The sequence below is a fragment of the Zalophus californianus genome, chromosome 10 (genome assembly GCF_009762305.2).
Source record: "Zalophus californianus isolate mZalCal1 chromosome 10, mZalCal1.pri.v2, whole genome shotgun sequence".
NCBI lineage: Eukaryota > Metazoa > Chordata > Mammalia > Carnivora > Otariidae > Zalophus > Zalophus californianus.
In genome coordinates, this window is record NC_045604.1 from 27,607,445 (window position 1) to 27,632,170 (window position 24,726).

The 24,726-nt window shown below is 46.5% G+C and overlaps 2 protein-coding genes across 6 annotated transcripts; both read left to right on the top strand.

Annotated features, from left to right (window-relative positions):
- The first annotated feature begins 440 nt into the window (after positions 1–440).
- On the top strand, positions 441–6,514 carry LOC113933659 (NADH-cytochrome b5 reductase 1). 3 transcript variants are annotated; one of them, XR_003523418.2, is made up of 10 exons: positions 441–592; positions 903–1,052; positions 1,158–1,230; positions 1,694–1,800; positions 2,040–2,169; positions 2,870–2,953; positions 3,863–3,948; positions 4,396–4,495; positions 4,844–5,069; positions 5,565–6,514. XR_003523418.2 is itself a non-coding variant. In XM_027614027.2 (9 exons), exons 1-9 carry the CDS (start codon positions 578–580, stop codon positions 5,014–5,016), a joined length of 918 nt encoding a protein of 305 aa, XP_027469828.1. In that variant the 5' UTR covers positions 441–577; the 3' UTR covers positions 5,017–5,258. The 3 variants fall into 3 exon arrangements, 2 of the variants coding, with proteins under 2 accessions (XP_027469828.1, XP_027469829.1); XM_027614027.2 differs by lacking the exon at positions 5,565–6,514 and having other exon boundaries at positions 4,844–5,258; XM_027614028.2 differs by lacking the exons at positions 1,158–1,230; positions 1,694–1,800; positions 5,565–6,514 and having other exon boundaries at positions 4,844–5,258.
- Positions 6,515–8,883: 2,369 nt separating this feature from the next.
- ADIPOR1 (adiponectin receptor 1) lies at positions 8,884–23,774 on the top strand. 3 transcript variants are annotated; one of them, XM_027611780.2, is made up of 9 exons: positions 8,884–9,051; positions 12,723–12,789; positions 15,785–16,019; positions 17,518–17,634; positions 18,703–18,874; positions 19,315–19,501; positions 20,756–20,943; positions 22,373–22,566; positions 22,895–23,588. In XM_027611780.2, the coding sequence occupies exons 3-9, from the start codon at positions 15,879–15,881 to the stop codon at positions 23,021–23,023; spliced, it is 1,128 nt and encodes a 375-aa protein (XP_027467581.1). In that variant the 5' UTR covers positions 8,884–9,051; positions 12,723–12,789; positions 15,785–15,878; the 3' UTR covers positions 23,024–23,588. The 3 variants fall into 3 exon arrangements, with proteins under 3 accessions (XP_027467581.1, XP_027467580.1, XP_027467582.1); XM_027611779.2 differs by lacking the exon at positions 12,723–12,789 and having other exon boundaries at positions 22,895–23,774; XM_027611781.2 differs by lacking the exons at positions 8,884–9,051; positions 12,723–12,789 and adding an exon at positions 9,112–9,478.
- Positions 23,775–24,726: the final 952 nt, after the last annotated feature.

A 24,726-nucleotide genomic window follows, 5' to 3' on the forward strand; every position in this document is an offset into this window, starting at 1 on the left:
AAGAAGCTGGATTTGGACCCAAAAGAAGCTACTGAGTGGCCCCGATGGCCTGGCGCTTATAAGCAGAACCTCATGTGGGACCAGGAAACGAAGTTGCCATGTCACACTGCTCATTCCTGAAGGAGCCCCCGCCAGACTGTTCCAATTCTGTTGCAATTCATTCTATCGGGAAACTAAGGTAATTTCAGCCTTTCCTGCTCAACTGTGGGCCCGTCTCTGGTTCAGTGCCAGACAGCTTTCTGTTTTAGCGTTCGCAGACTCAGATTCCCAGTCCCCACCCACCTTGGTGTGGTTCTACATTTGACGGGACTCCCAACTTGTTCGGGGTGACCAGATCGAAGTGGCAGGGACGGAAGGCTAGGGAGGGGGAGGAGGAGGGGAGCTGCGGCCTTAAAAGATCTTGGATTAGTCCAGGGGCTCCTGAGCCCCCTGGCCACCAAGTCTGGGACGAAGGGGTGGGGGGCAGAGCCGCTCCGCCCGCCAGCCCCGCCCTCACCAGGCCCCTCCTCCTGCCCTCTCCGCGGCGCATTGTGGGATCTGTCCGCGGGCCTGGCCGCGGAGGAAGAGGTGCGCGGTCATGGGCCTCCAGCCGGTGAGACCCTTGCTCTGTGCCCTGCACCAGGGGACTACGTCCCATCTGGTTCTGGACACTCCGCTCCGGACCAGGGGCTCTCGCCGCCGACCCCGCCCCGTAGGGCGCTGCACCTGGTCTGGATGCCGGGGTCCCGGTACCGCACAGTGGGGCTCGGGACCCTGCTCAGGTTACCCTTCTGGCCCTGACAGGCTCTCGCGCTGGAGCTCGGGATCGCCATCCCTGGGGCGGCTGGTCGTACGGGACAGTCACCACCCACTCCCCGGGCTCTTCCCCAGCATGATGGTCACGCTGCCTCCTCTACCCACAGAGCCCAGTCCTTCTGGCCTCCCTGGGGGTGGGGCTGCTGACTCTGCTCGGCCTGGCTCTGGGCTCCTACTTGATTCGGAGGTCCCGCCGGCCAAAGGTCACTCTCCTGGACCCCAATGAGAAGTACCTGCTGCGACTGCTAGACAAGACGGTAAGTTGTGGAGGAAGGAGTCTGGGTAGAGGGGGGACCATCCACCAAAGAGACTTTGCAGCACCAGACTGGCCTGGTGAAACGTGTGTGTCGTCCATCCTCCAGACTGTGAGCCACAACACCAAGAGATTCCGCTTTGCCCTGCCCACCGCCCACCACATTCTGGGGCTGCCTGTGGGTAAGGAAAGTGTGCAGTGGGCTCCTTTCCCGGGTATCCGAAGAGGGTGATTCCCCTCCCTACCCAGCTCGGGATCCATGAGGTACCACTGACCCCTGGACCACTCCAGGGTGTGGCTTCTGTGCCCCCAGACATCCTTCACACTCACCGGTTCTTCCTCCTCCCTGCAGGATTTGTTTGTACCTCCCCCCAAGCAAACACTAATTTTGTTCTCATTGGCGGACCCTCAGATCACCTGCCACTGCTAAAGTCCTGGTAGTAATTGATGAGTTTCTCCAATGGGGGGCTTATGAAGGATACAACTGGTGGCCCAAAGGGCTCCTCCCTGCCTGGTAGCTCACTGGAACCATGCTAGGAAGCAAGACATCCTTGTTCTCTCAAAATTCCTTGAGTATTTCGAAAGGTAACAGGAATGCCGCTTGTCCACAAGCAGCCCTTATGTAGCTCTCCACGTGGTCCCCAGGCAAACATGTCTACCTCTCTGCCCGGATTGATGGCAGCCTGGTCATCAGGCCATACACTCCTGTCACCAGTGACGAGGACCAAGGCTACGTGGATCTTGTCATCAAGGTAAGGGGGTAGGAAGGAGCCCCAGGAGCACCTTATCCTTCTCTTTGTGGGATTTGTAAACTTCCAAGAATTGTTTGATAGCAGGAGACACATGTCCTTTGGGCATATGAAGAAAGAACTTGGACTGCGGATGATGGCACATGCGTAATTCCTGCCCCAGCTTCAGGGAGGACCGCTCAGCAGGCGGCTCAGAAGTCAGTGACATTCCAAATAAAGTATGTTCTGTTCTGTTTTACCAGGTCTACCTGAAGGGTGTGCACCCCAAATTTCCCGAGGGAGGGAAGATGTCTCAGTACCTGAATAGCCTGAAGATTGGGGATGTGGTGGAGTTTCGAGGGCCCAGCGGGTTGCTCACTTACACCGGGAAAGGTAATGGCCTCTCTCCTCCCTAAGCCTGTCTCCCACTTCTTCAGTGCCCATAGTCGTCTTGGCCCAGTGTGGCTGTGCACATGCGTGTATATGTGCACATGGGGAAGACCCAGAGCTGCCCTTCCTTTAAACATAGCACTGATATGATAGAGAGGCATATTTCTCAGCTCCATTTGCCACAGGGGTCTGTTCCCTATCCACTAGAATTCACCAGCCATGACTGCTGTAGACATGCCTGAAGCAAACCCATGTCTCTGTTGTCCTCCCTCCGAGATTCGCTTCTCTGGCTGAGCGGTTCAAATAGCCAGAGATAGCTTTCTTTCATCCCTGCCCATGGGAACAGCTGTGTGCATTAGCAAGCCTCCGGAGTTGCGCTTTGCCACTGGAGAAAACAGATTCACACCTGGCTTCATGCCTGTCGCCCTCACCAGGGAGTGACCCTCTGCCAGAGGCAGCGAATGACTCACTATGTAGCCCTAAACTGACTGGTACTTAATGATATGGGACAGATAGTCCAGGCCCCATTGTCCCTCAAGTGTATTGTCAGGGCTGCTCAACTCCAACCTCCACCCAAGCTCCGGGATCCGATTGCATAGCAGCTGCTAAACTGGCCTGGGACACGTTTTCGGTTCTGTATTTGTTTTCTTATTTCCTGGTGTTGACTTTTTTCTTCCACCCCTCTCTTCACTTGACTTTTCAGGGAATTTTAGCATTCAGCCCAACAAAAAATCTCCACCAGAACCCCAAGTGGCGAAGAAACTGGGGATGATTGCCGGCGGAACAGGTGCATGTCACTTGAGGGGCCCTCCTCCCCCACCGTAGTTGATTGTTGCCATGAAAACACCCAAGTGACTCTCACAAGGTTTGGTAATCATAGCCAAGCTGTTAATCAGTGGATCCCTGGCAATGCCTAGAACTCCCTAGTATCTGAAAAACAAATCATAATCAGGTAGAAAGAAAAAAAAAATTTTTTTAACTAATAGAATGAGAGAAATAAATCATGTGGGCTCTCCTAAGACCTCCAGTGGAATGAATCTAATAATCTTTAGGTGTGAATAGAGAAGCAGTTAGAAATAGGGAAGTCAAGAAGGAAGAAAGTGAAAAAACATTGGATGTTTCTGTATTAGACATGATGCTAGTCACTTTATATGCACGCATATCTATGAAGTAGGTATTAGTCTTCCCCTTTTACAGATGAAAACAGTGGAGGTTCAGAGAGGTCGAGTGGTCTCCACAGGGTTAAATAGTAATGGCCAGAGACAGAATTAGTATCTAGCTCTGTCCAGTTCCAAAGCACATGTTCTCAACCCACAAGTCCAGCGTTCCTGAACCTTCATCATTGAATCACTAGGTACTCATCTGTGCCATTTGAGTCCTAGCCTCCAGTAGACCTTCAGTGGAAGAGTCTGAGATTGGTTCCTTAGAAGGATTTCAACAGTATGATTTTATGTGAATAGTGAGCATGACCACAATTCGCCTGCCAGATACGAAGTTGAGTGTGGGATCAAGGGCATCTCTGTCCCAGAATGTCAGTGCTGCAGGCCACACAGGAGGACAAAGGATTAGGGTACTAAAGGAAGGTGGAGAGGAGTGGTAAAGGAGTAGAATGAAGATGAAAGGTTGATCAGCTAAGGCGCGGGGACAGGGGAGGGGCTGTGGCCATCCCATCTCATCAGGAGCTCTCTGTTTGCAGGAATCACCCCGATGCTACAGCTGATCCGGGCCATCCTGAAAGACCCTGAAGATCCAACCCAGTGCTCCCTGCTTTTTGCCAACCAGGTTGGTTTACTTTTGTCAGGCCTCGGTCTTCAAAGTTGTGGAGGCTGAGAGGTGTGGCCCCAGCAGGCATGGCCGGTCCAGTGCTCATTGTGGCCTCTGCCCAAGGTCCCCCCCTGCAAGGGAGAGGACCCTCTCCTGCCACAAGGAGGACGGAGCATTGAGCCAAATCCTTCCCTGGCCCCCCAAGGGAAAATGAAAAGAAAACATGTAAGGAACCTAGTTCTAAGTGTAGAAAGCTGCTCCTTGGATTTCCTTTGTTAAATATTCCATCTTTATTCCCTCATACTGTGTAAATAAGGGCTACTCCCCTCATGCTACCTCTCTAAACGTCTTGCTTCTTCACTAGAACTTTAGCTTTCTATTTCCATCCTGGTTGGAAAGTCATTATGGCAGAGAACTTTTACGCGTGCCGGAGGAGGTTCCTAAAGACTTGGCTTCCCCTTTCAGACTGAAAAGGACATAATCTTGCGGGAGGACCTGGAGGAGCTGCAAGCCCGATATCCCAGTCGCTTTAAACTTTGGTTCACTCTGGATCACCCCCCAGAAGGTATGTGCCCCATTTCTGGACATCCACAAATCAGGGCCTTCTCCCCGCTGCGGGGGCGGGGGTTCTGATTTCAGTGAAACCAACCCTCCAACACAGCCAAACTCAAAAGTGTGAGTGCACAGACTTAGTGCCTCTCCTGGGCCTTTCCTTCTGGTTCCTGTTTTCGTTGGGCGGGGAGGGATGGCTGTGAACCGGAAGCAGGCTGAGTATACCCACCTAGCTACTGTTACAACTTGATCCTTTCTCAAGAGGCTTTACCCAGGACTCACCCCTCCCCACCTTATGGTACCCGACCCCCTTGCCAGCATGAGTCAGAGTGTCTGGTCTCTCCTCTCCTCTGTACTTCAGGTTGGGCCTACAGCAAGGGCTTTGTGACGGCCGACATGATCCGGGAGCACCTGCCCGCCCCAGGGGACGACGCTCTGCTACTGCTCTGTGGACCACCCCCAATGGTGCAGCTGGCCTGCCATCCCAACTTGGACAAACTGGGCTACTCACAAAAGATGCGATTCACCTACTGAGCATCTTGCTCCACGGTCCTGTTTCCTGGTCCTGTTCCCTGCAATTGTCCTCAGTCAGTACTCAAATGCTATAAGCTCTAGATTCCTTTCCTGACAGTATCAGCCTTCTTGTCTTACTCTGGAGCCGAAATCTGGATGATACCTGCAGGAACAGCATCCTTGTAGCCATGGAAGAGGGCCAGGGCTGAGTAGTTCCTAGAAGGGGCCCCCCAGATCTCCCTGTGATAGAAGGTCCAGGTCAGGCCCGTGGAGCAATTTCTTCCACGGGTCAGAAAGAAGGAAGCGTGTACATTTGTTCTGAGACTAGCTAGTTCCCTGATAGCATCACACTGGGTGTCTGTGATGAAAGGAACAATCTGTGTCATGGGTTTTACTTAATATTTGGTGCTTAACCCAAGCAGATTCCGCATGTGTGAGCCCAAGTTGAGCAGCCTTACAGACGTAGTCTCATAGAGATTGCAGGAAAGGAGAAAATGATTTCTTTAGACCTCAGAGAAGGGAATCTGAAATATGTTTGTGTGTGTCTGTCTCTCCCTGCCCCTGCCCAGGCTGGAAGGAGATGGCTACCCACAATCGAAGAGAGCTGCTTGTGGCAGAAACCTCTGGCTATGCAAATAAATGGGGCTCAGGCCCCTGTGTTATACCTAAGGGGTTGTTGTGTTTGTTTCTAAGGCTTTTTGCGCCTGGGAATCCTGGGAGGAAGCATTTCCCAGCACAGAATTTCTCCCAGGCCTCCCAGAGAACCTTTGAGTGCTAGGGCCATGTGCTGAAATACGACCTGCCACCAAACTCAGGGATCACTTAACAGCTGCCTCAGCAGAGCCAGAAGCTCACCTTCTCCCCGGAGGCTTTTAAGGGTGGGGGGAGGAGAACACAAGTTGGAGGGGATGCTTTTTGAACCCAGGTATGATCACAGTGGTCCCTTGGTTTGGCCAGTCTTTCCCTGCCTTCTCTTGGCCTTTCCTTCACTGTACTTCTACTTCAGGGTACCTGGCAAACAAACTAAAGTATTGTCTTTCTGTTTGGAAGAGAAACTTTCTCCTTTAAATAGTAACCTGATGGCACCACCAGCCCCAGCCAGACTTGTTGGTGCCTGGAGAGAGTTGGCCTCCCCCAGGCCCATCTATCCTGACTGCCCTTCACCTCCGCTATGGGAATTCACTGCCTTCTCCCAGGGTTGGACTAGGGCAGCTTCCTCAGATCTTTGCTAGTCCCATTGGGACAGAACAGTGAATCAATCTTAGGAGGAAGGTCAACATTGCTTCTCTGCATGGAACTATGTGTTGCTTTCCCTGGGGCCCCAAAAGAAAGGCTTGTGGGACCTGCAGAATTCACCCCTCCAATACAGCAGAGTCATCAATAAATACTGTTACTAGTATTCCATCAAACATTTCTTGATCAGTTGGGATGTGTATGCCACTGTGCTCTGTGAGACACACTTGGCCACCTCACCTCCAAAAAGAAAGATCTTGGGGCGCCTGGGGGGCTCAGTTGTTAAGTGTCTGCCTTCGGCTCAGGTCGTGATCCCAGGGTCCTGGGATCGAGCCCCACATCGGGCTCCCTGCTCAGCGGGGAGCCTGCTTCTCCCTCTCCTACTCTCTCTGCTTGTGTTCCCTCTCGCTGTGTTTCTGTCAAATGAATAAATAAAATCTTTAAAAAAAAATAAAAACAAAAAGATCTTGCATTGGATTGTTAGGCTCAAATAGTGAAGCAGCCCAACAAGGAGAAATTCCCACACAAGAGCTCACTGTTCCTTGTCTTACATGGGTTTCTGCCTCATTCACTCAACATACAAACATTTATTAAGGACCTGTCACCTGCCAAGCACTGTGCTAGTTCCCAAGGATACGATTCTGACCAATATTGGTCTTAACCCCCCCCCAAAAGACTTGGTCTAGAGTAAGACAGACAAATAATAAACAGTTATAACACAGTGTACAGTGTGATTAATAGTATAGTAGAGATACAAAGTACAGATGGGAAGAGTTTGGAAAAGATTCAGAGTAGGAGAAAGAGAATAACATTTTTGAGTTAGCCATGTAATAGGTGCTGTGCTAAATACTCATCTGTATTATTTAATCCTTATGATAATCCTGTGAGTCTATGATTAAGATTTTACCAAAGGTCATACAGTTGGTCAGTGGCTGGCAGAGCTAGAATGTGAACCTAGCATTGTCTCATTCCAAAGCCAGACTCAGAACTGGGCCTTCTCAATTGCTTGGATCTTTCAGCGAGAATGGGAGGAAGAGCAATCCGGCAGAAGAATCAGCATTTGCAAAAGCCTGGAGGAATGAAAGAGATGTCCATATTTGGAGAACTAGCAGAAGTTCAGTGAGGCCCAAATGCTGGAGGGAAAGTAGAGCAAGGTGAGTCCTGAAAGTAGGTGAGAGCCAGCTGATAAAGGCCTTTGTAATGTCTCAGTAAAGAAACTTAAAGCTCAATCCTGTGGACAGTGAAATTTCTGAGGGTTTTGTACAGTGGGCAATTCATAATAGTGAACTTTTATGAAGCATTCACCATTTTCCAGGCATCACACTAAAAGCCTGCATAAATTATCTCATTTAATCCTGACAAAGATTCAGTGAAATAGCACTTTTTTTTCAAGATTTTATTTTTTTAAAGTAATCTCTATACCCAACATGGGCTCGAACTCACAAACCAGAGATCAAGAGTCGAGTGCTCCACGACTGAGCCAGCCAGGCGCCCCTGAAATCACCACTATTTTATTCCCATCTTTCAGATGAGATCATTCTCTTGATCAGTACATGCTCAAGATCATAGGCTGGCCAGGGTTGGAAACTTGGTTCTATGTGACTCCTGAGCCCATGCTTTTAACCAGCACCAAAAGAATTAATCCCATTGCCCCGAGGCATCCATGTAAGATTATAATAAATTGCCTTCTCTCTCAGCATCTAGAATAGCACTAGCTCTGTACTGTCCTTGGGAGAACTGAGAAAATTGTCAGTTCCTCAAAGTTTCTGTGTTTTGTGATTCATCTGAGGGCTGCACCGCCCAATAGTTTCCCTGACATGCACTCCAGGGCCACCATTCTGGCTGCAATGTAGGAGCAGGGAGCTGGAGCAGAGAGTTCTCTCAAGCAAGACTAGTTAGAAACAATCCTGCTGTTTCTGAAGAGAAATAACAGGAGTCAAAACTAAAGTCTAGCCCAGTGCCTTGCACATGGTAGGCACTTGAAGAAACATTCGTAGAGGGACGCCTGGGTGACTCAAGTGGTTAAGCGTCTGCCTTCAGCTGGGGTCATTGATCCCAGTGTCCTGGGATGGAACCCCGCATAGGGCTCCTTGCTCCCAGGAGAAACCTGCTTCTCCCTCTGCCTGCCACTCCCCCGATTGTGCTCTCTCAATCTCGTTCTCTATCTCTATCTCTCCCTCTGTCAAATAAATAAATAAAATCTAAAAAAAAGAGAAAGAAAGAAACATTCGTGGAGGGGAGAGAGGGACCATGAGATTGAAGAAGAAATTAAGTGTTTCGGAGATAAAACCACTGGCGTTGGTAATAAAGTGGAGAGAGTTTACCAATTTAGAGGACAAGGTGCATGCTAGGGAATTCGGCATTCCTTCGCTGGGTTCGGTCTAATTCCCAGAAATTCCTTCTCCATCACGCACACCAATTAGTAACTTGGGGGTGCGGTCCTCGCCGGGTCTGGAGAGGCGGAGTTTACCACTGGAGCCGAGCCAGGGGGCGGGGCCTGCCGCGGGAAACCGGACCTCGAGGGCGGTGCCTGCCGCGGAGGGGGCGGGACCGGGCCAGAGGGGGCGGCACCCCGCGCTCGGGAGGCGTGCCCGAGGGGACCCGGCCTGTGATTGGGACTGCGGGAGGAATGCTTGGCAAGTAGGGGGAGGGAGAGCCCGAGAGGAGGTGACGCGGCCGCGGAGGTGACGCCGTGTGGTCGCGCGCCCCTTCCGGCGCGGGGAGGGCGCTGAAGAACCGGGGCCGCTCGGCCGTAGGCCGCCTCCAGCGCCGCGGGATGTAGCGCGGGGGACCGCGGCCCCAAGCACAGCCCGCCCGCCGGCCGTAAGTTTCCCCCGGGCTGCCGCGGCGAGCGGGTGGGCGGGGATCGGCCGCCCCGCTAGGACCCCCGGGAGCCTCGGCCCAGGCCTGAGGCGGGGACAGCCCGTGGGGCTGACCCACCCAGACACCGCGAGGGTCTCAAGACCCCCCAACCGGAGCGGGCAGCGCCTCCGGGCTGCTCCGCGGTCGGGGTTGTAAACATTTCCGGCCCCTCCCACTGCGCGCCGCCTCGGAGGCGGCCTCCACCAACAATTTAAGGGCGGGTGGGCTGCTCGCCCTCGGCTTTTCCCCCCCGGGCTGCTAACCGCCGTGTTGAGTGCTGAGTCTTCCCAGCCCCGCCGGGGAGTTGAGACGTCGGGATCCCGGCCCGGGGATCGTAACGGGACGGGCCAGGCCAGAGCTAAGCCGGGTCCCCAGGCCGCTGCGCGAGGCAAGTGGGGAGTGGGGGGTGCGGGCCTGGGTCGCAGAAGCGCCTCTCTCAGCCTTTGGTGACGGGGCAGCCCCAAGGGGTCCTCGACGACAAGTTTTTGGCAGATCAAACCGCGACAGTGTGCCCACCTCGACTGGGGGGAGAAAGGGAGATTAGTGGACAATTTACCTTTATTTAAGGTAACCCTAAAAGCTGGAACGCGAGCAAAATCGAAACTGGGAGGAAAATGGAATTTTATTCCCTTAGAAATCTCACATTGATGTATGCCATCTTATGTGTGAGATTTTGGGTCTTCAAGTCTTTGGCTTTTAAGAAAATAAAATAGATAATATGCTTTCCCTCAGTTTCTAGTGCTTCTCATGCTACCGGGAAACTGACGAGGCGAATTTCAGTTTCCACAATTTCAGGTGTCGGGAGCAATAAGAGGCCTACATACTACTTTACTAGATTAACCATACTGTTTCCCCCAAGTATTTAGAAGACAAGCTAGAAAACACAGCAGGGAATATATAGGCTGCTGATATTAATTAAGTTAACACCATAATAATCTGGTTCTTTTCTGAAGTGAAGTCATAGTGGGGTTGTTCACTGTCTTTCTCTCTTGATGGGGTTAGGTCACCTGTTACAGGGCAACGGCTGTTTCTGATATTTTGTAGTATCTACAGTACCAGGAATTTAGACTGTGCGGTGCTAAATAGATTGCAGTGTCAGGCTAGCAGTTTCCAGCTTGCACCCACTAAAATTTATTATGGAGTAACTTCTGTGTTCCCATACAGTGGTGGTGGTTGGTGCTTGGGGAATCAATCTGAAAAACTGTGGTGTGTTACCTGTGAGGGTCCATCTTCCGGTAGACCTCCACAAAACCATACCTAATTGCAGAATAGAATGTGAGAGCCTTCTGTTCTCAATGGCCAAGAAATTACATGATTCCCAAGGGATTTAAAAAAAATAAATGACCACTTTGCCTGCAAGTAGGAAAGAATCACTAGGCTCAGCATTGCTAATGGATGAAGGATACCACCTTAAATAGGCTTTTAGGCTATCTTCAGTAAGTCTGGTTTCATTTTATCTTATGGAAAAGTGGATTATTCACTGCCCTGGGGACTGTGTTCTTTCAAGCGTGCCTTGGTCATACCAGGTGCACTTCTGGAATGGCCACTATTTCCATTTTATCTATCAAGATACTTCCTTAAGGTCTTCCGCAAAACCTTTCCTGGTCATTCCAACTAAAATTGAGCTTTTCTTCTGAATTCCTCCACTTAATGGCATTTAGCCTTGTAGTGATGTTAGTAGAAAAAGTTATTGCCCCCTCTTAAAATAGAAGCCAGCAACTCGTCATGCCTCTAATTCTCCTTTGCCTTATCTCTGTAGGCACAATCAATAGGTATTGTCAGATGGATAAAGAATAGAATTTGTGTTTCTCTCTAGGCCAGTTAAGTTTGTTCTCTATTTCCCTAGGAAATTTCAGTTGACCCCTATAATATAAAGCCAAACTGAACTCTTTAGCACTCTTGTTGTAGGGGCACCTGGGTGGCTCGGTTGGTTAAGCGGCTGCCTTTGGCTCAGGTCATGATCTCAGGGTCCTGAGATAGAGCCCTGGGGGCATCAGGCTCCCGGCTCAGCAGGGAGTCTGCTTCTCCTGCCCCTCCCCCTGCTCGTGCGCGTGCTCTCAAATAAACTCTTAAAAAAGAAAAAAAAAAAAAACTCTTGCTGTATTATCCTGGCCCATCTCCGTGTGATTGCACTGGTGAACTAAACAGTCACATTTAAACCCAGAAGCTTTATTAATTATGCTGTTGTTTTTTCTGGTACTGGTACTTATCAAAGTCATTACATTTGTCCTTAACCTCCATTCGTCTCTAATATCGCCCACCAAACTTTGTTCCTCTCACTATGCTCAAAGTTAATTCCCTTTTCCTTCTCAGAAATGTTGGGGGCGTGGTTAATGTTCATAAAGTTTATAACTATCTTCAATGGAAACAATCCTGGAAAGTGCCCTGTAGGCAAACCAGTTCCAACTGATTGGCTTTTAGGTATTGCACCTAGATTGGGGCTTCTGATGTACACAGTGTAAAGTGAGTACTCTAATGTATTAAGTGTACTGACCATATATATGAAAGCCAAATATTAAAAACAGGGACTGGCATGAAACTCCTTCATCAGCCTGTGTTGTTTTTTTTTTTTAATTTATTATTTATTTATTTATTTATTTATTTTTTGGTCATGGCATTTGGAAAGCTTATCAGTCTGTGGGATCAAAAAGTCTTCTGTTGGGATAGCGGGAGAAGAGCTACAAGGGAAGTTAGAGTGTGATTCTCCACTTTAGACACTTACATTGGTGACACCCAGCATCAAGTGAGAAAGCTAAGACCTCACTGCTGCAGTTTGGTAATTTTCAAACCTAGGTCTTTGCCTTGACTCACTTTTCCCCAGCAGTGCTACGAAACCACGCGCCCTAACAGAGCATAGGTAGAGAAGATGTCTGTGTTCTCTGACTTTACTGCTAAATTAATCATGCTTTGGAACAACAGAGTCAGGCAGACATAGATCGAGCCTACCCATGCCTACCCACAGAATCTCTTAAGGGTCCAGAAACTCCAGATTAAAAAATCACAGAAGAAGATTTATGCCTTTGACTCCAGGGAAGGATTTACTTGGAAAACTTGGGAACTGGTTCTCAAAATAAATATCTCCAGAAACTGTGAGGGAAGTAAACTCTCTGGCTAACTGGCCAGTGATTAAGAATCAGTTCTTTCCCAAGTGTGGCACAGGATTATCTTATTTATAGGAACACAAACACCTCCCTGCCTCCACAGCGTTATTCTCTAATATCATAGGTTTATCCAGTTGGAAAGCTTAGTGGTAAAGATTTTTATTAGCTTGTTTTGAAGAAATCCCATCAAAAATGCACTCAGTGGAGTTTGGCCCAGTTCTGATTTGTTATATTAGGTGTGGTGAGTTTGAGGGGAAATGTGTTTTCCTCTGAAATACTAAGGGCATAGAAAGCTGGCAGAAAGTTCAAGTATACTCGGCCCTCCTGAGTGCTCCCAGAACCGGTCTTAATACCATAGCGGTTTATGCTGGTTTTATATAATAAAGAAAAAAACGCTTGTAATAATTCCCAGTTGTTTGGGGAATGGTCACCCTATAAGAAGTTATATTTCCAGGTCCTAGTATTATTTGCTTTTCTCTTGCCAGACCTCCGATCCCTATCTCTCCCTTTCCTGTCTCTGTGTTGCTACAGTTTAGAAGACCAAACTGGACAATGGACTTTGCTCACTATGATGACATGATCTCCATTGACCTCCATTGTATGTACTTTACATGATGCCATATCTTGTATGATGAGTTGTAGCTGATGACTGGTTTGTGAGTTAACTGGGATGTCTGTTAGGTTTAGTGACTCTGGGCCTAGAAGATAATGCTGAGCAGAGGTGTAGGAGCTAGTGATAGAGGAGCTGGAGGGCATCAGAAGAATTAACAGAGTGATTTGGACTGAAAGGGAAGACATGTTGGCCAAGAGACAGAGATCATCCTAGAAGAACACTAGACTTGAGGGCGTAAAAACTTTGCAATTCAAATGAGGAAATTAGTAAGAATACCAAGCTGGATTCTGCGTTTGATCTCTGACCCTAACTGTCCAACTTAAAGTTTATCTATATTATTCTCATTGCCTCTAGTAAAATAGTTTCACAGCATTCGAAATAACTGAATTTAGTATGTGGCCATTCTAGGCTATGTGTTCTCTGCCTCCGCTGCCCTCCTGAAACGGTGAAATTATATCACTGACTTCGTACATATCACAGGTGACCTCATGCCATCTGATGATAGGCTCCTTTGAAGACACTTGTTCAGCTGTGTATTTTGCACAGTACCTTAGAATGCCTTAGGGTGCTAGTGCTAAATATATTTGTTAAATATTCCGTGAATATATTGGCTTACTCTGGGGAAAAGAGAAAGCCCCACAAGCACAAGAAAAAGTGCATAAACCCTTAGCTAGTGACAAGAAGCTGATAAGTCATATGCTTGCCGACTAGAATGCTGCTCCCTTCATTCATTCATTTTGAAATATGGGTTCTGACCAAAATCAAGGGTACATATCACAGAACCTGAGTTTTTTTGTTTTTTGTTTTTTGCCCCAGCAGCAGTGTTCTGAGCTAAGTGCATGCCCCCTATTCAGACTTGTCCAAAGTGCCCAAAGCTTTTTATTTTTCTTTTCTTTCGTATAGAGTATTTCTTGGTAAAGCTGTTTATATTCAGGAGTACTTCACTCTAAGGAAATACGTTTTGTGGTCAACCCATTGAAAAAGATTTCCCAGTGTTTCTTAAGGGGATTGTCTATTTCCTGAGGTTTTCAGGGGCCTCCAGTTTCCTGTTCTCCTTAGGCTCAATTGTTGGCTTTGGCTGTGGGCTGGCCTCTGTCTTGTCAGAATCTTGCACATTTGAAGGAAGAAGAACTGTCTATGTGTTGACACCATATAAAGGTCTGCTGTGCAGTGAGTTACCGTTTGCTCTCTTGAACTAGATTTGCCTATTGCTTTCAGCTGTGCTTGTGAGTTGAACATAGCACGACTTTTGAAATTTAAGGCCTGCCCTCATCTGACTACTTATATCCAATTATAATCCCTGAGAAGAAATTGTAATTAGTCTTGGATAAAAAGAGAACTGGTATAAGATATCAAAGATGTTTGTGTAGTGAACAGCGGTGGGAGATAGATACAGTGTCTCTCTCATGAGCAGTCCTGGTTACTGCCTATTATAAGAGGTTTGGGTTCCCTAAGCTTAAATTTCCTCTCTGGTAATGCAGCCCACGCCCTGGGCAGGTGCTGCTTGACCCTTTTTGCATTGCCCTGTGGTCATTGGGTTCATAGAGCCAGTGCATAAAAATGCTAATATTCTGGTCATTACTGTTGCTATGAGTAATAAACTCCTTTGTTGGGGGAGGGGGGGCTAGTAATATACAAGGTGGTGAGCATCTTTGGACACTTTCCCTCTCTTCTCAATATCATTTTCATCTCCCTGAGGCTTGATTGAAAGACCACTGCCTGAAGTCCAACTCAGGAAAACCTCAAGTATTAGAAGTTTTTCCTAGAAAACTGAATTCTAGGTTTCTCTGGTTTTCCTTAAGGATTTGTGTACCTGTCTCTAGTTTCTGAAAAACTAATTTGAGTGGGGCTTAGATTATGAGCTATGGTGGTTGGGACAAGCCCTTACTGAGCTGGTTGTTTGGTATGTGTTTGGCAAAGGGCAAGGCTGGGGCTGCCTCCTTGTCTTCAACTTCCTGCTCCCAGGTAAGTTATTGCTTGCTTTAAGGAGAGATTATGATGAAAGCTTGTTATCCAAGTGTCGGACCCAGGCTATAATCCTACAGTAGAATTAGTAGGCATTGCAGAGAAATTAACCGTCTAGCTCACAACCAAGTTCCTTCTGCATATGAGGCACACTTGTGAGCTCATTTGTAGAAAAAGCCCACCCAAGTTCAGTTGGCATTTAATTTATTTAAAGCTTGGGTGGTCTTGAAATATAGTTGACCCTTGAACAACACGGAGGTTAGGGGCACTGACTCCCGCACAGTTGAAAGTCCACGTGTAACTTTGGACTTCCCAGAAGTTAACTAATAGCCTACTAGTTGACCAGAAGTCTTCTTACCAATAACATAAACAGTTGATTAACACATATTTTGTATGTTACATGTATTACATACTATATTCTTACAATAAAGTAAGCTAGAAAAAAGAAACTTATTAAGAAAATCATAAGGAAGAGAAAATATATTTACAGTACTGTACATATATGTACATATATCTTGAAGAAAATCTGCATATAGGTGGACCCTTGCAGTTCAAACCTGTCTTGTTGAAGGGTCAACTGTAATTACAGCCAGGGGTTGGCCTCCTATTTTTGCTCCTCATTCTCAGAGCCAAGCCTTTCTTGGGCAGAATAGCTTTGAGAATGGTAGGCTAGACTCTTCTCACTGAATGGGCTCCACACCTGTGGGAAGGGGTTGAGGGTGAGTAGCTGGTTTTCTGTGGTGACAGTTTGATATAATTACCACAGATCCTTTGAAGACAAGCAACCAGATGTTATATTTTCAACCTTATCTGTAAGATTAGTAAAATTCCGAGTCAAGACTAACATTAAAGAGGGAGAACAAGGAATAGATTTTAATTTAGCAATTGCCTAGACTTTAGAATTGGAGGTAGGGTGTGAGTTGATTAGCTGTGTCTTATGCAGTGTTGACTCGTGGAAATGAAACTGTAAGAGGAATCACTTGTCAATACCCTTCATGTTTGTGTTCGCTTTTAGTGTTTACCATCACAGGGAGATCTCTGCCCCCTGGGGCTGAGAGACCCCAACCTTTCTCCAAGCTGAAGCTGCAGGGTATTGAGGTACCAGCCAGATGTCTTCTCACAAAGGATCTGTGGTGGCACAGGGCAATGGGGCTCCTGCCAGTAACAGGGAAACGGACACGGTGGAGCTGGCTGAACTGGGACCCCTGCTAGAAGAGAAGGGCAAACGGGTAACTGCCAACCCAACCAAAGTAAGTTGTCTTCCCAGGAGTCATTGCCTTAATCAGAATCTCTCATTAGGCCTGTGTCAGTGTCCGTTTTTTTAAGATCTCACCGCTCCCCAAAGGAGGGACCATAGCACCCTGGGAATATCTCCATCCAGTCCTTATCCTACTGTATTATATGTATCTTATTTATTTGTATCCTTTTTCCACTGTAAGCTTTTGCAAGTTCACTCATCTTTATAACCCCAGGACTTAACACAAGGCCTGAAGTCCAGTAAGTAATTAGTAAATGCCTGTGAATGAATGAAGCATCAGTTAGGATTAGGTTTGGCTCCATATAACAAACAAAAATCCCTGCAGTTCTGACAAGACAGAAGACAGTGTGTTTCATGTAAAAGAATTCTAGAAGTAACCCATCCCAGGTTGATAACAGGGCTCCACGATTGTCAGGCCTCTGTCTTGATCCTCCATCACACCCCCTTACCAGCCACCAGAAAATGAGGAAGGGGAAAGAGGAGAAGGGCCCACCCTTTCTGGAAGTATCTCGCAACACTTCCATTTACATCCCACAGGCCAGAACTTAGTTACATAGTTATATTCGGCTGCAGCGGAAGGTAGGCAATGTCATCTCTTCATTGGGCCTGAGTAAAATTACAGTAACGTTCTCACCCTGAATAAAACCAAGGACTTTGTTACTGAGGAAGAGAGAGAGAGAATGGATATGGGGGTAGGCAAGCAGGAATCTGTACCACACAATTTAAGAGGAACCATTTGTTTCCCCAGGGACCATCCACAGGAGAGCGAAAGAGAAGGAGCTGAACCTCCCAGCTCTCCATCTCCATGGTTTGGAGCCTTGGGACTGAGAGAAAAGTCTCGCTTCTTGATAGGGAAGTGCTCTCCCGTGTGCACACTTTGTGTCAAAGCTCCTTGGGGGACAGGACTCTGTCCTATCCTGTAGGAAGCTGCTGCTTTCTACAGAACCAGTTTGGAGGCCCTGAGACTCTTGGGAGCTGCAAGGAATACAAAGTTTCAGTCATGATACAATCCTCAGAGTCAGTGAACAGGGAGCTATGAACAGATTTAAATTGTTAAGGGAATCTCTGAGACTCTGTCTCTTCCATTGTTTTGAAGATTTAGTGGTCTGGAATAGAGAGAGATTTGGGAAATTGGTGACAGTTGAGAACCACTGTCCGATAGGTAAGGAGGGGCCATCCAAACTTAAAGAACATTTAGAACTGGCGTGGCAGTCCCGTATCCCTTTCGAGTCAGCCCCCACCAGTCCGCCTCCTGTGTGCTGAATTGAGCTCTCACTCCAGCATTTGCAATTAATCAAGCTTGAGCTACAGTGTTATAAACTCATTAACTATCATGCTTTTGGAGAAAAAGCCACAAGGTCCTATGGGTAGGAGAGAGGCCAGGCAGGAAATGTTGAGTTCAGGTTTCTTTGGATCTTTCTGATCTGGACTAGCCCAGTGTATGAGATGGCTCTTAGGATTGGTTTTTGTGTATTTTTTTGTCCCTGTAGGCTGAAGAAGAGCAAGCATGCCCATTGCCCCAGGAAGAGGAGGAGGAGGTGCGGGTACTGACACTTCCCCTGCAGGCCCACCATGCCATGGAAAAGATGGAGGAGTTCGTGTACAAGGTACAGCCCAGTAGCTTCTGTCCTGGATGAAGGGCAGCAAACACGCATCGGATTGAAGAACTTTTACTCCTGCCTGTGGGTTTGTTTTTGCTCAAGATGAAGTAAATCAAGGGGAAGGCTAGTTACATTTTTACTACCTACCGTGTTAGGCAGTGCTCACAATATATCCTAAAACAGAAGTTCTTAGCTTTTTTTGCTATGGATCCCTTTGGCAGTCGTTAGAATTTTTTAATTTTTAAAGTTCTGAAATTTTCATGTGGGCTCCTTTTATGAACACATTGGATATGCATTAATGACAAGTGATAATGTATTTTATTAAAATTTATCATTTCTAAGCAGTGAAGCGTAACAATATTTTGATATCTGCAAAACTAGTGTATGAAAATATCGGATTTCTATGGGTGACAGTCACAGGTTCCAGCACTACTGTGCTTTGTTGCTCACATTTATAATTGAGGGGAGTGTTAGCTTTCAGGTAGAGGTGAGTGAAAATAAAAGATCATTTTTTTCCCATCCAAATTTCCATCCCTCGCTGGATTCTATCCATTGTCCGTGTGTCCTGGGTTAAGAACCCCTGCTCTAAAAAGACATAGTCCCAACCTAGGAAGGACTTGGAATCTACTGGGGGGAAGGGATTGAGCAGGGGTCAGCTAGAATCTCCTGGATTAGAGGGGCAAAGGAGCGATAAAATGTATGTTTTCAAAACCATTATATATAATTTCTATTTCTTTGTTTTCATTCACTATTTTTACTTAATTGTGAAATTTCAAGTAGCTTAAAGAAAGTCCTGCCATATTTTTTTCAAGATTGAGATACAGTTATCTAAAGCATATCCCGATAAACTAACATGACACAAGAACAAAGGCATTAGCAAAAATTGGTCAAGATATACAGTACTGCGATGGCCTCATTCATACTGTGCCTTGGACATCTGTAGGTCCAGGCTGGTTCCCTATTACCTACCAGCCGAAGCCTGGTTGACATTCTCCCAGACTGGCTGTCCTTCGATCCTTGTCCTGGGGGAAACTAGCATTCTTTAGGGCCCTTCTTACAGTATATATATTCCAGGTCTGGGAGGGACGCTGGAGGGTCATCCCATATGACGTACTCCCTGACTGGCTGAAGGACAATGACTACTTGCTACATGGCCATAGACCACCTATGCCCTCCTTCCGGGCTTGCTTCAAGAGCATTTTCCGCATCCATACAGAAACTGGCAACATCTGGACCCATCTGCTTGGTGAGTGATTTGGGTGGGGAAGAAATCCAATGTTTTTGTCTCCTTAAATGCCAAGGGAGGGATTATATAGCCTTTGTCCATGGGAAGGAAAAGAACAAAGTTGTTCTGACTCATTGATTGATCCTTGATCACTGATCTTTGAGACTAGAGGAGGAAGGCCTAGAACCAGGAGAAGAAATTGGAACCCTGGCAGAACTGTCCTCAGTGGAGGCAGTTGCTTCTATTTCATGAATTCCCGCTGTCCAAACAAAATGCCAGCATTTCAAAAAGTGCTCTTTTAGTCTGAGTTTCTGTGACTGGTGCCATTTTCTCCTGAAATTTTAGACTGCAGTTCCCACAGCTGAACCCCATTGTTTTAGTGCTGATTTAACACCATCAACTGTCAAAGTGCATGTACTGTCCTTTCCCTTAGGCTTTTTTTTTTCTTTTCCCTCCTATAGGTTTTGTGCTGTTTCTCTTTTTGGGAATCTTGACCATGCTCAGACCAAATATGTACTTCATGGCCCCTCTACAGGAGAAGGTGGTTTTTGGGATGTTCTTTTTGGGTGCAGTGCTCTGCCTCAGCTTCTCCTGGCTCTTTCACACCGTCTATTGTCATTCAGAGAAAGTCTCTCGGACTTTTTCCAAGTGAGTTGAAAGAACATCAGTACGGAAAGACCACACACTACTGTCACATCTTGTGGGGATGTGATTTGAGGGCTGACTGGGTACTGGAAACTCCAATGACTCCTAAAGGTTCCCTGATGTCCCAGAGGAAGGGCTTTCTATTTTGTGGGTATAATAGGGCGGTGAAGCTCTTCTCTTAAATCCCTCATGAGAAAATGCACTGCAGCCTCCTCAACAGATGGATTTTACCTGTATGGTACTAACCTTTGTGAAATTTGGGGTACCAGTGGGCTGCTCTTGGAGCGCAAGTACCCAGTACTATCTTACCTTCGTATTGGCCGGAGCCACAGCAGGGCGTGGTAAAGTATTCCTGCTTCGTTCTGCTAATGCTCCTACCCACCCGTCCAGTTAAACTTATCTTTGCTGCCCATGCACTGCTGGAAGCCCCAGATGTCCATTATCTAATGCTTTTCAGATTCCCCAACTCTGTGCCCGGAGTTCTGTTTATTTGCTTGTTGTTGTTGTTGTTGGTTTTGGTGGTAGTGGCGGCAGGTTATTTTGTTTTTCCCATAATACCAGGAAACATTTTTATCATTAAAAAAGTCAACTAAATCAGAACAGTACCTCTTAAGAATACTCCCAATTCAGGGGTTTTGTTTTGGGAACTCAGGTTAGAACTGAAGAACATTCAGAGCCCTTCATGAATGGGAAGCTGGGAATCAGCTGGATAGTGACAGAACTCCTAAGTTGAAGTTTCCACTAGGGGGAGATTTGGCTGCCCATAACTAAGGGAAGGGGTGAAGTCCTGTGATGCAGGATTCTTAAGAAACTTTTCCACTGCAAGATGAACCATGAGAGACAATGGACTCTGAAAACCAAACTGAGGGTTCTAGAGGGGAGGGGGGTGGGGGGTGGGTTAGCCTGGTGATGGGTATTAAAGAGGGCACGTTCTGCATGGAGCACGGGGTGTTACATGCAAATAATGAATCATGGAACACTACATCAAAAACTAATGATGTATGGTGATTAACATAACATAATAAAAAAAATAAAAGAGAAAAAAAAAAAGAAAAGAAACTTCCACTGCAAAATAGATGTGCTTGACTTGGTGGGTTTTTGATCCAGGATGTAGGATAAATTGTATGGGAAATGAGGGGAGGCTGCGTGGAGATGTTCAAAGCTTGGAGCAGGTGAACTGAAAGAACAAGTTCAACAAGCCATAGGATTTCTTCATTTCTCCCACTGATTTATTTCATTTTTATGGCTCTTTTTTAGACTAGATTATTCAGGGATTGCTCTACTGATTATGGGGAGCTTTGTCCCCTGGCTCTATTACTCCTTCTACTGCTCCCCACAGCCACGGCTCATCTACCTCTCCATCGTCTGCGTCCTGGGCATTTCTGCCATCATTGTGGCACAGTGGGACCGGTTTGCCACTCCTAAGCACCGGCAGACAAGAGCAGGTGGGTAGGAAGACATAGTGTAAACTTCACACATATTTGGGCCTTGAGCCTAATAGGCTCAACCCTGGGCCCTAAGGTTTGCAGTTGGGGGACCCCATCCAAGCCTTGATTTGTGTTTAGAACTTGGAAAGCGCCATGAATTTTCAAAGTTCAATTCTCCCCAATGTTTCATAGTATTTCAGTGGTGTGCTAGCAGGACAGATAACTACCAAGCTGGTCAATTTGCTGCAAGTATAGAAATGACTGCTCTTAAATTTGATTTGAGAAAGTTAAAAAAATATACAGAGCACCATCATTTTAGTGACTGGTCTAAACCAGGCACTCAAACCAAGGGGTTAAAATTAAAACACCTGGAGTTATTTTTTCCTAAGGGAATGGAAGGCTTGGTTTGGTGAATTAAAAAAACAAACACCTTGAGCATCAACACTGGTCACAACTATTGTAGCAGCTACAAGCATAAACATCTTTGTGTTGTCTCATCTGGACTCTCCTTTTAAGCTTTATTTTTGCAGCAACACATTAGTTACCACTAGTTTTCAGGCCCTTTGGACTTCTTCTTATGTGCTGTGTCTTAAACCTTCAGTTAAAAGAATTAAATATTCATCAAGCACCAACCGTGTGCCAAGCATAATGCTTTAACAAGGGCATCTACAAAAATGCAGATCAGGGGCGCCTGGGTGGCTCAGTCGTTAAGTGTTTGCCTTCGGCTCAGGTCATGATCCCAGGGTCCTGGGATCCAGCCCCGCATCGGGCTCCCTGCTCCGCGGGAAGCCACTTCTCCCTCTCCCACTCCCCCTGCTTGTGTTCACTCTCTCTTGTCTCTCTCTGTCAAATAAATAAAATCTTTTTTAAAAAAAAGAAATGCAGAAGATCGGCCCTGCCCTCCAGTTATGTGTAGTGTAGTGATGTTGAGACAAATACCCATTCTTCCCTTCCTCTTATCTTACTTGTGTGTCCCTGCAGCTTGACAGCTTCTAATCTGGGTATGTCTGTCTACTCAGGAGGTCAGGGTCCCGATACTTAAGTCTTCTATGATCTTAATGGAAAACCTGCCCAACTCCTCTCTGACTTGGAAGCCACTCAGCTGAAGCCTTGCCATTTAGGTTCCTTATCCCAGTCAGCTGTGAGAGGGTTTTGACAGAGCCTTTTGGCCAAGGCTTCACATTTCTTAACAAATAATAAAGAATGTCAGATGTTTGTTCTTGGTGCTCCTTAAAAGGTAACAGCACTGACACAGCCTTCTTCCCATTCTGGATGTTGAAGAAATGTCTGCTGACTGTTATTCGTCTTGTGGTTCAGTTTCCTAAACATGTCCTCTTCACCAGAAAATAGCTAATTGTCACAATAAACCTCTGAATTCTGGAGTAAGCGCTGCCTGCCATGTGGTAACCGTTTCCTTGCTTGACGATCTTATGTCTGCTTTGTTCAGGAGTGTTCCTGGGACTTGGCTTGAGTGGTGTTGTGCCCACCATGCACTTTACTATCGCTGAGGGCTTTGTCAAGGCCACCACAGTGGGCCAGATGGGCTGGTTCTTCCTCATGGCTGTGATGTACATCACCGGAGCTGGCCTTTATGCTGCTCGAATTCCTGAACGCTTCTTTCCTGGGAAATTTGACATATGGGTAAGAAATGACTCTTCCAGCAGGGCCTTTGATGGTGAGTGACCAGCCAAAGTTAAAGGCTTAAGTACAAGGCGGTAAGAGACATAGGGATCCTGTAGTGTTTCAGGGTACCTATATATACGTAAGGAGAAATGGCAGGGGGATAACCGGTATTAACATTTTGGTGTATCTCTGACAAGATTGATAAAAAATTTTCTACAACAAATACATCATTTTTATGATGTAAAAAAAAATCTTAAGGAGAAACTAGAAGAAGCAAATGCTTGCTACTTAGTTCTAATCTCTCCTTGCTGCTGTCCTAACGGCCCGTCTCTTGTCACTCCTACAGTTTCAGTCTCATCAGATTTTCCATGTCCTGGTGGTGGCCGCAGCCTTCGTCCACTTCTACGGGGTCTCCAACCTTCAAGAATTCCGTTACGGCCTAGAGGGTGGCTGTACTGATGACTCCCTTCTCTGAGCCTTCCCACCTGAGCGGTGGCGGAGGAACTTCCCAAGTGCTTTTAAAAATAACTTCTTTGTTGACGTGAGAGGAAGAGTCTGAGTTGTCTGTTTCTAGAAGAAACCTCTTAGAGAATTCAGTACCAACCAAGCTTCAGCCCACTTTCACACCCACTGGGCAATAAACTTTCCATTTCCCTAGCTGAGGAGGGCGGGGATGGCCCAGTCTAGCCATGCTCCTCCTCAGCAGCCCCCCTCGATGGCAAGGCAACTACCGTCCCCTCACAGAGACAGTACTTCGAAGCTCATGTTGAGATTTGACCCCTCCTCCAACCATTTTGGGGAAAAAAATTATGGACTGGGACTCTTCAGAAATTCTGTTTCTGGAGGAAAATATCCCTCCCTTACCCCCATCCTTACTTTGTAACCTGGCTTATAACAGGCCATCCATTTTTGTAGCACACTTTTCAAAAACAATTAGAACCTGGCCCCATCTTTCTCGGGCCTGGGATCTGCTTTTACAGCAGGAAGAACAAAGCCACCAACTTCTACATAGCCCGGCTAATCATGGAAGTGTGTCCAGGCTTCAAGTAACTTGACTTTTAATTTTTTTTTTCTTGGCAGAGTAATGTAAAATTAAAATGGGGAAAGATATTTAATATTTAATACTAAGCTTTAAAAAGAAACTTGCTATCATTGCTATGTATCTTGATGCAAAGACTATGATGATAATAAAAGAAAGTACAGAAGACACTTGGCATTGAAGGATTTAACGTGTGGTCTCAACTATTTGTACACAACTCCAAAGGATTAAAACCGGTAACATAGTTTTAGATTCTGCTGAGATACAAATTTGAATCACAGTCATTGACAGGCTGGCATATGCAGGCCAGTGAATGAGCCTAATTGAATTCCTAGCATCTGCTCCTCGATACAGCTTTATTTTTCTCTACTTAACACACAGACATTGTACTAGAGAGTTTGGTTTACCATAGTGGTGTTAAATAGAAGATTCTCGAAGGTGTTGGGAATATATCCCTGTGATCAAAGCTCTACTACATATTACTTTAGAGTTTAGTTCTTTTAAAGCTGCCTGGCTTAAGGTTGTCTCATCAAGAGGTTATTCCATGCTTTTCTGGGCCTTTGCGAATTGTGCTCAACCTGACGTGTTGTGTTCACTAGATAGCACATGGTCTGCAGTAATCACTAACTGTAGGCCTTTAGACAGGAATCTTCTTGAGTTACAAAGTTGGGTTCACTTCAAAGTTGAAGTTTGTACAATTGGGAGAACGAATGGTTCTTTTAAAAAAGAATCCAATTAGGCCAACACACAGCAAAAGTTTCTCAACCTCAAGTAGTAATCAGGGAAATGTAAATTAAACCCATAGTGATAAACCATTTCAGTCCTACCAGGTTGGCACAAATTAAAGATCGCGTTGGGTGTTAGCATAGATGTGGAACAGACCAGATGCTGCGGCGGAAGTGCACATTGGTAGGATGACTTCGTGTGGACGTGCGTAGAGCAGATAGACACACAATATTCAAACATTTTATGAAACAACGCTCTGCAATATGAAATGTATCTGATGTCTATCCTGGATCTTTTTTTTTTTTAAGATTTATTTGAAAGAAAGAGAGTACAAGAGGGGGGGAGGGTCAGAGGGAGAAGCAGATTCCCCACTGAGCAGGGAGCCCGAAGCAAGACTTGATCCTGATACTCCA

Excerpts from the sequence above, each read along its gene's own strand:
- LOC113933659 (XM_027614027.2), top strand. Across the intron at positions 3,949-4,395 it reads CCCTGCTTTTTGCCAACCAG|ACTGAAAAGGACATAATCTT; the intron begins GTTGGTTTACTT and ends TTCCCCTTTCAG. Across the intron at positions 4,496-4,843 it reads TCTGGATCACCCCCCAGAAG|GTTGGGCCTACAGCAAGGGC; the intron begins GTATGTGCCCCA and ends TCTGTACTTCAG.
- ADIPOR1 (XM_027611779.2), top strand. The coding sequence starts at position 15,879 with ATGTCTTCTCACAAAGGATCTGTGGTGGCACAGGGCAATGGGGCTCCT. Across the intron at positions 19,502-20,755 it reads GTCTCTCGGACTTTTTCCAA|ACTAGATTATTCAGGGATTG; the intron begins GTGAGTTGAAAG and ends GCTCTTTTTTAG. Across the intron at positions 22,567-22,894 it reads CTGGGAAATTTGACATATGG|TTTCAGTCTCATCAGATTTT; the intron begins GTAAGAAATGAC and ends TCACTCCTACAG.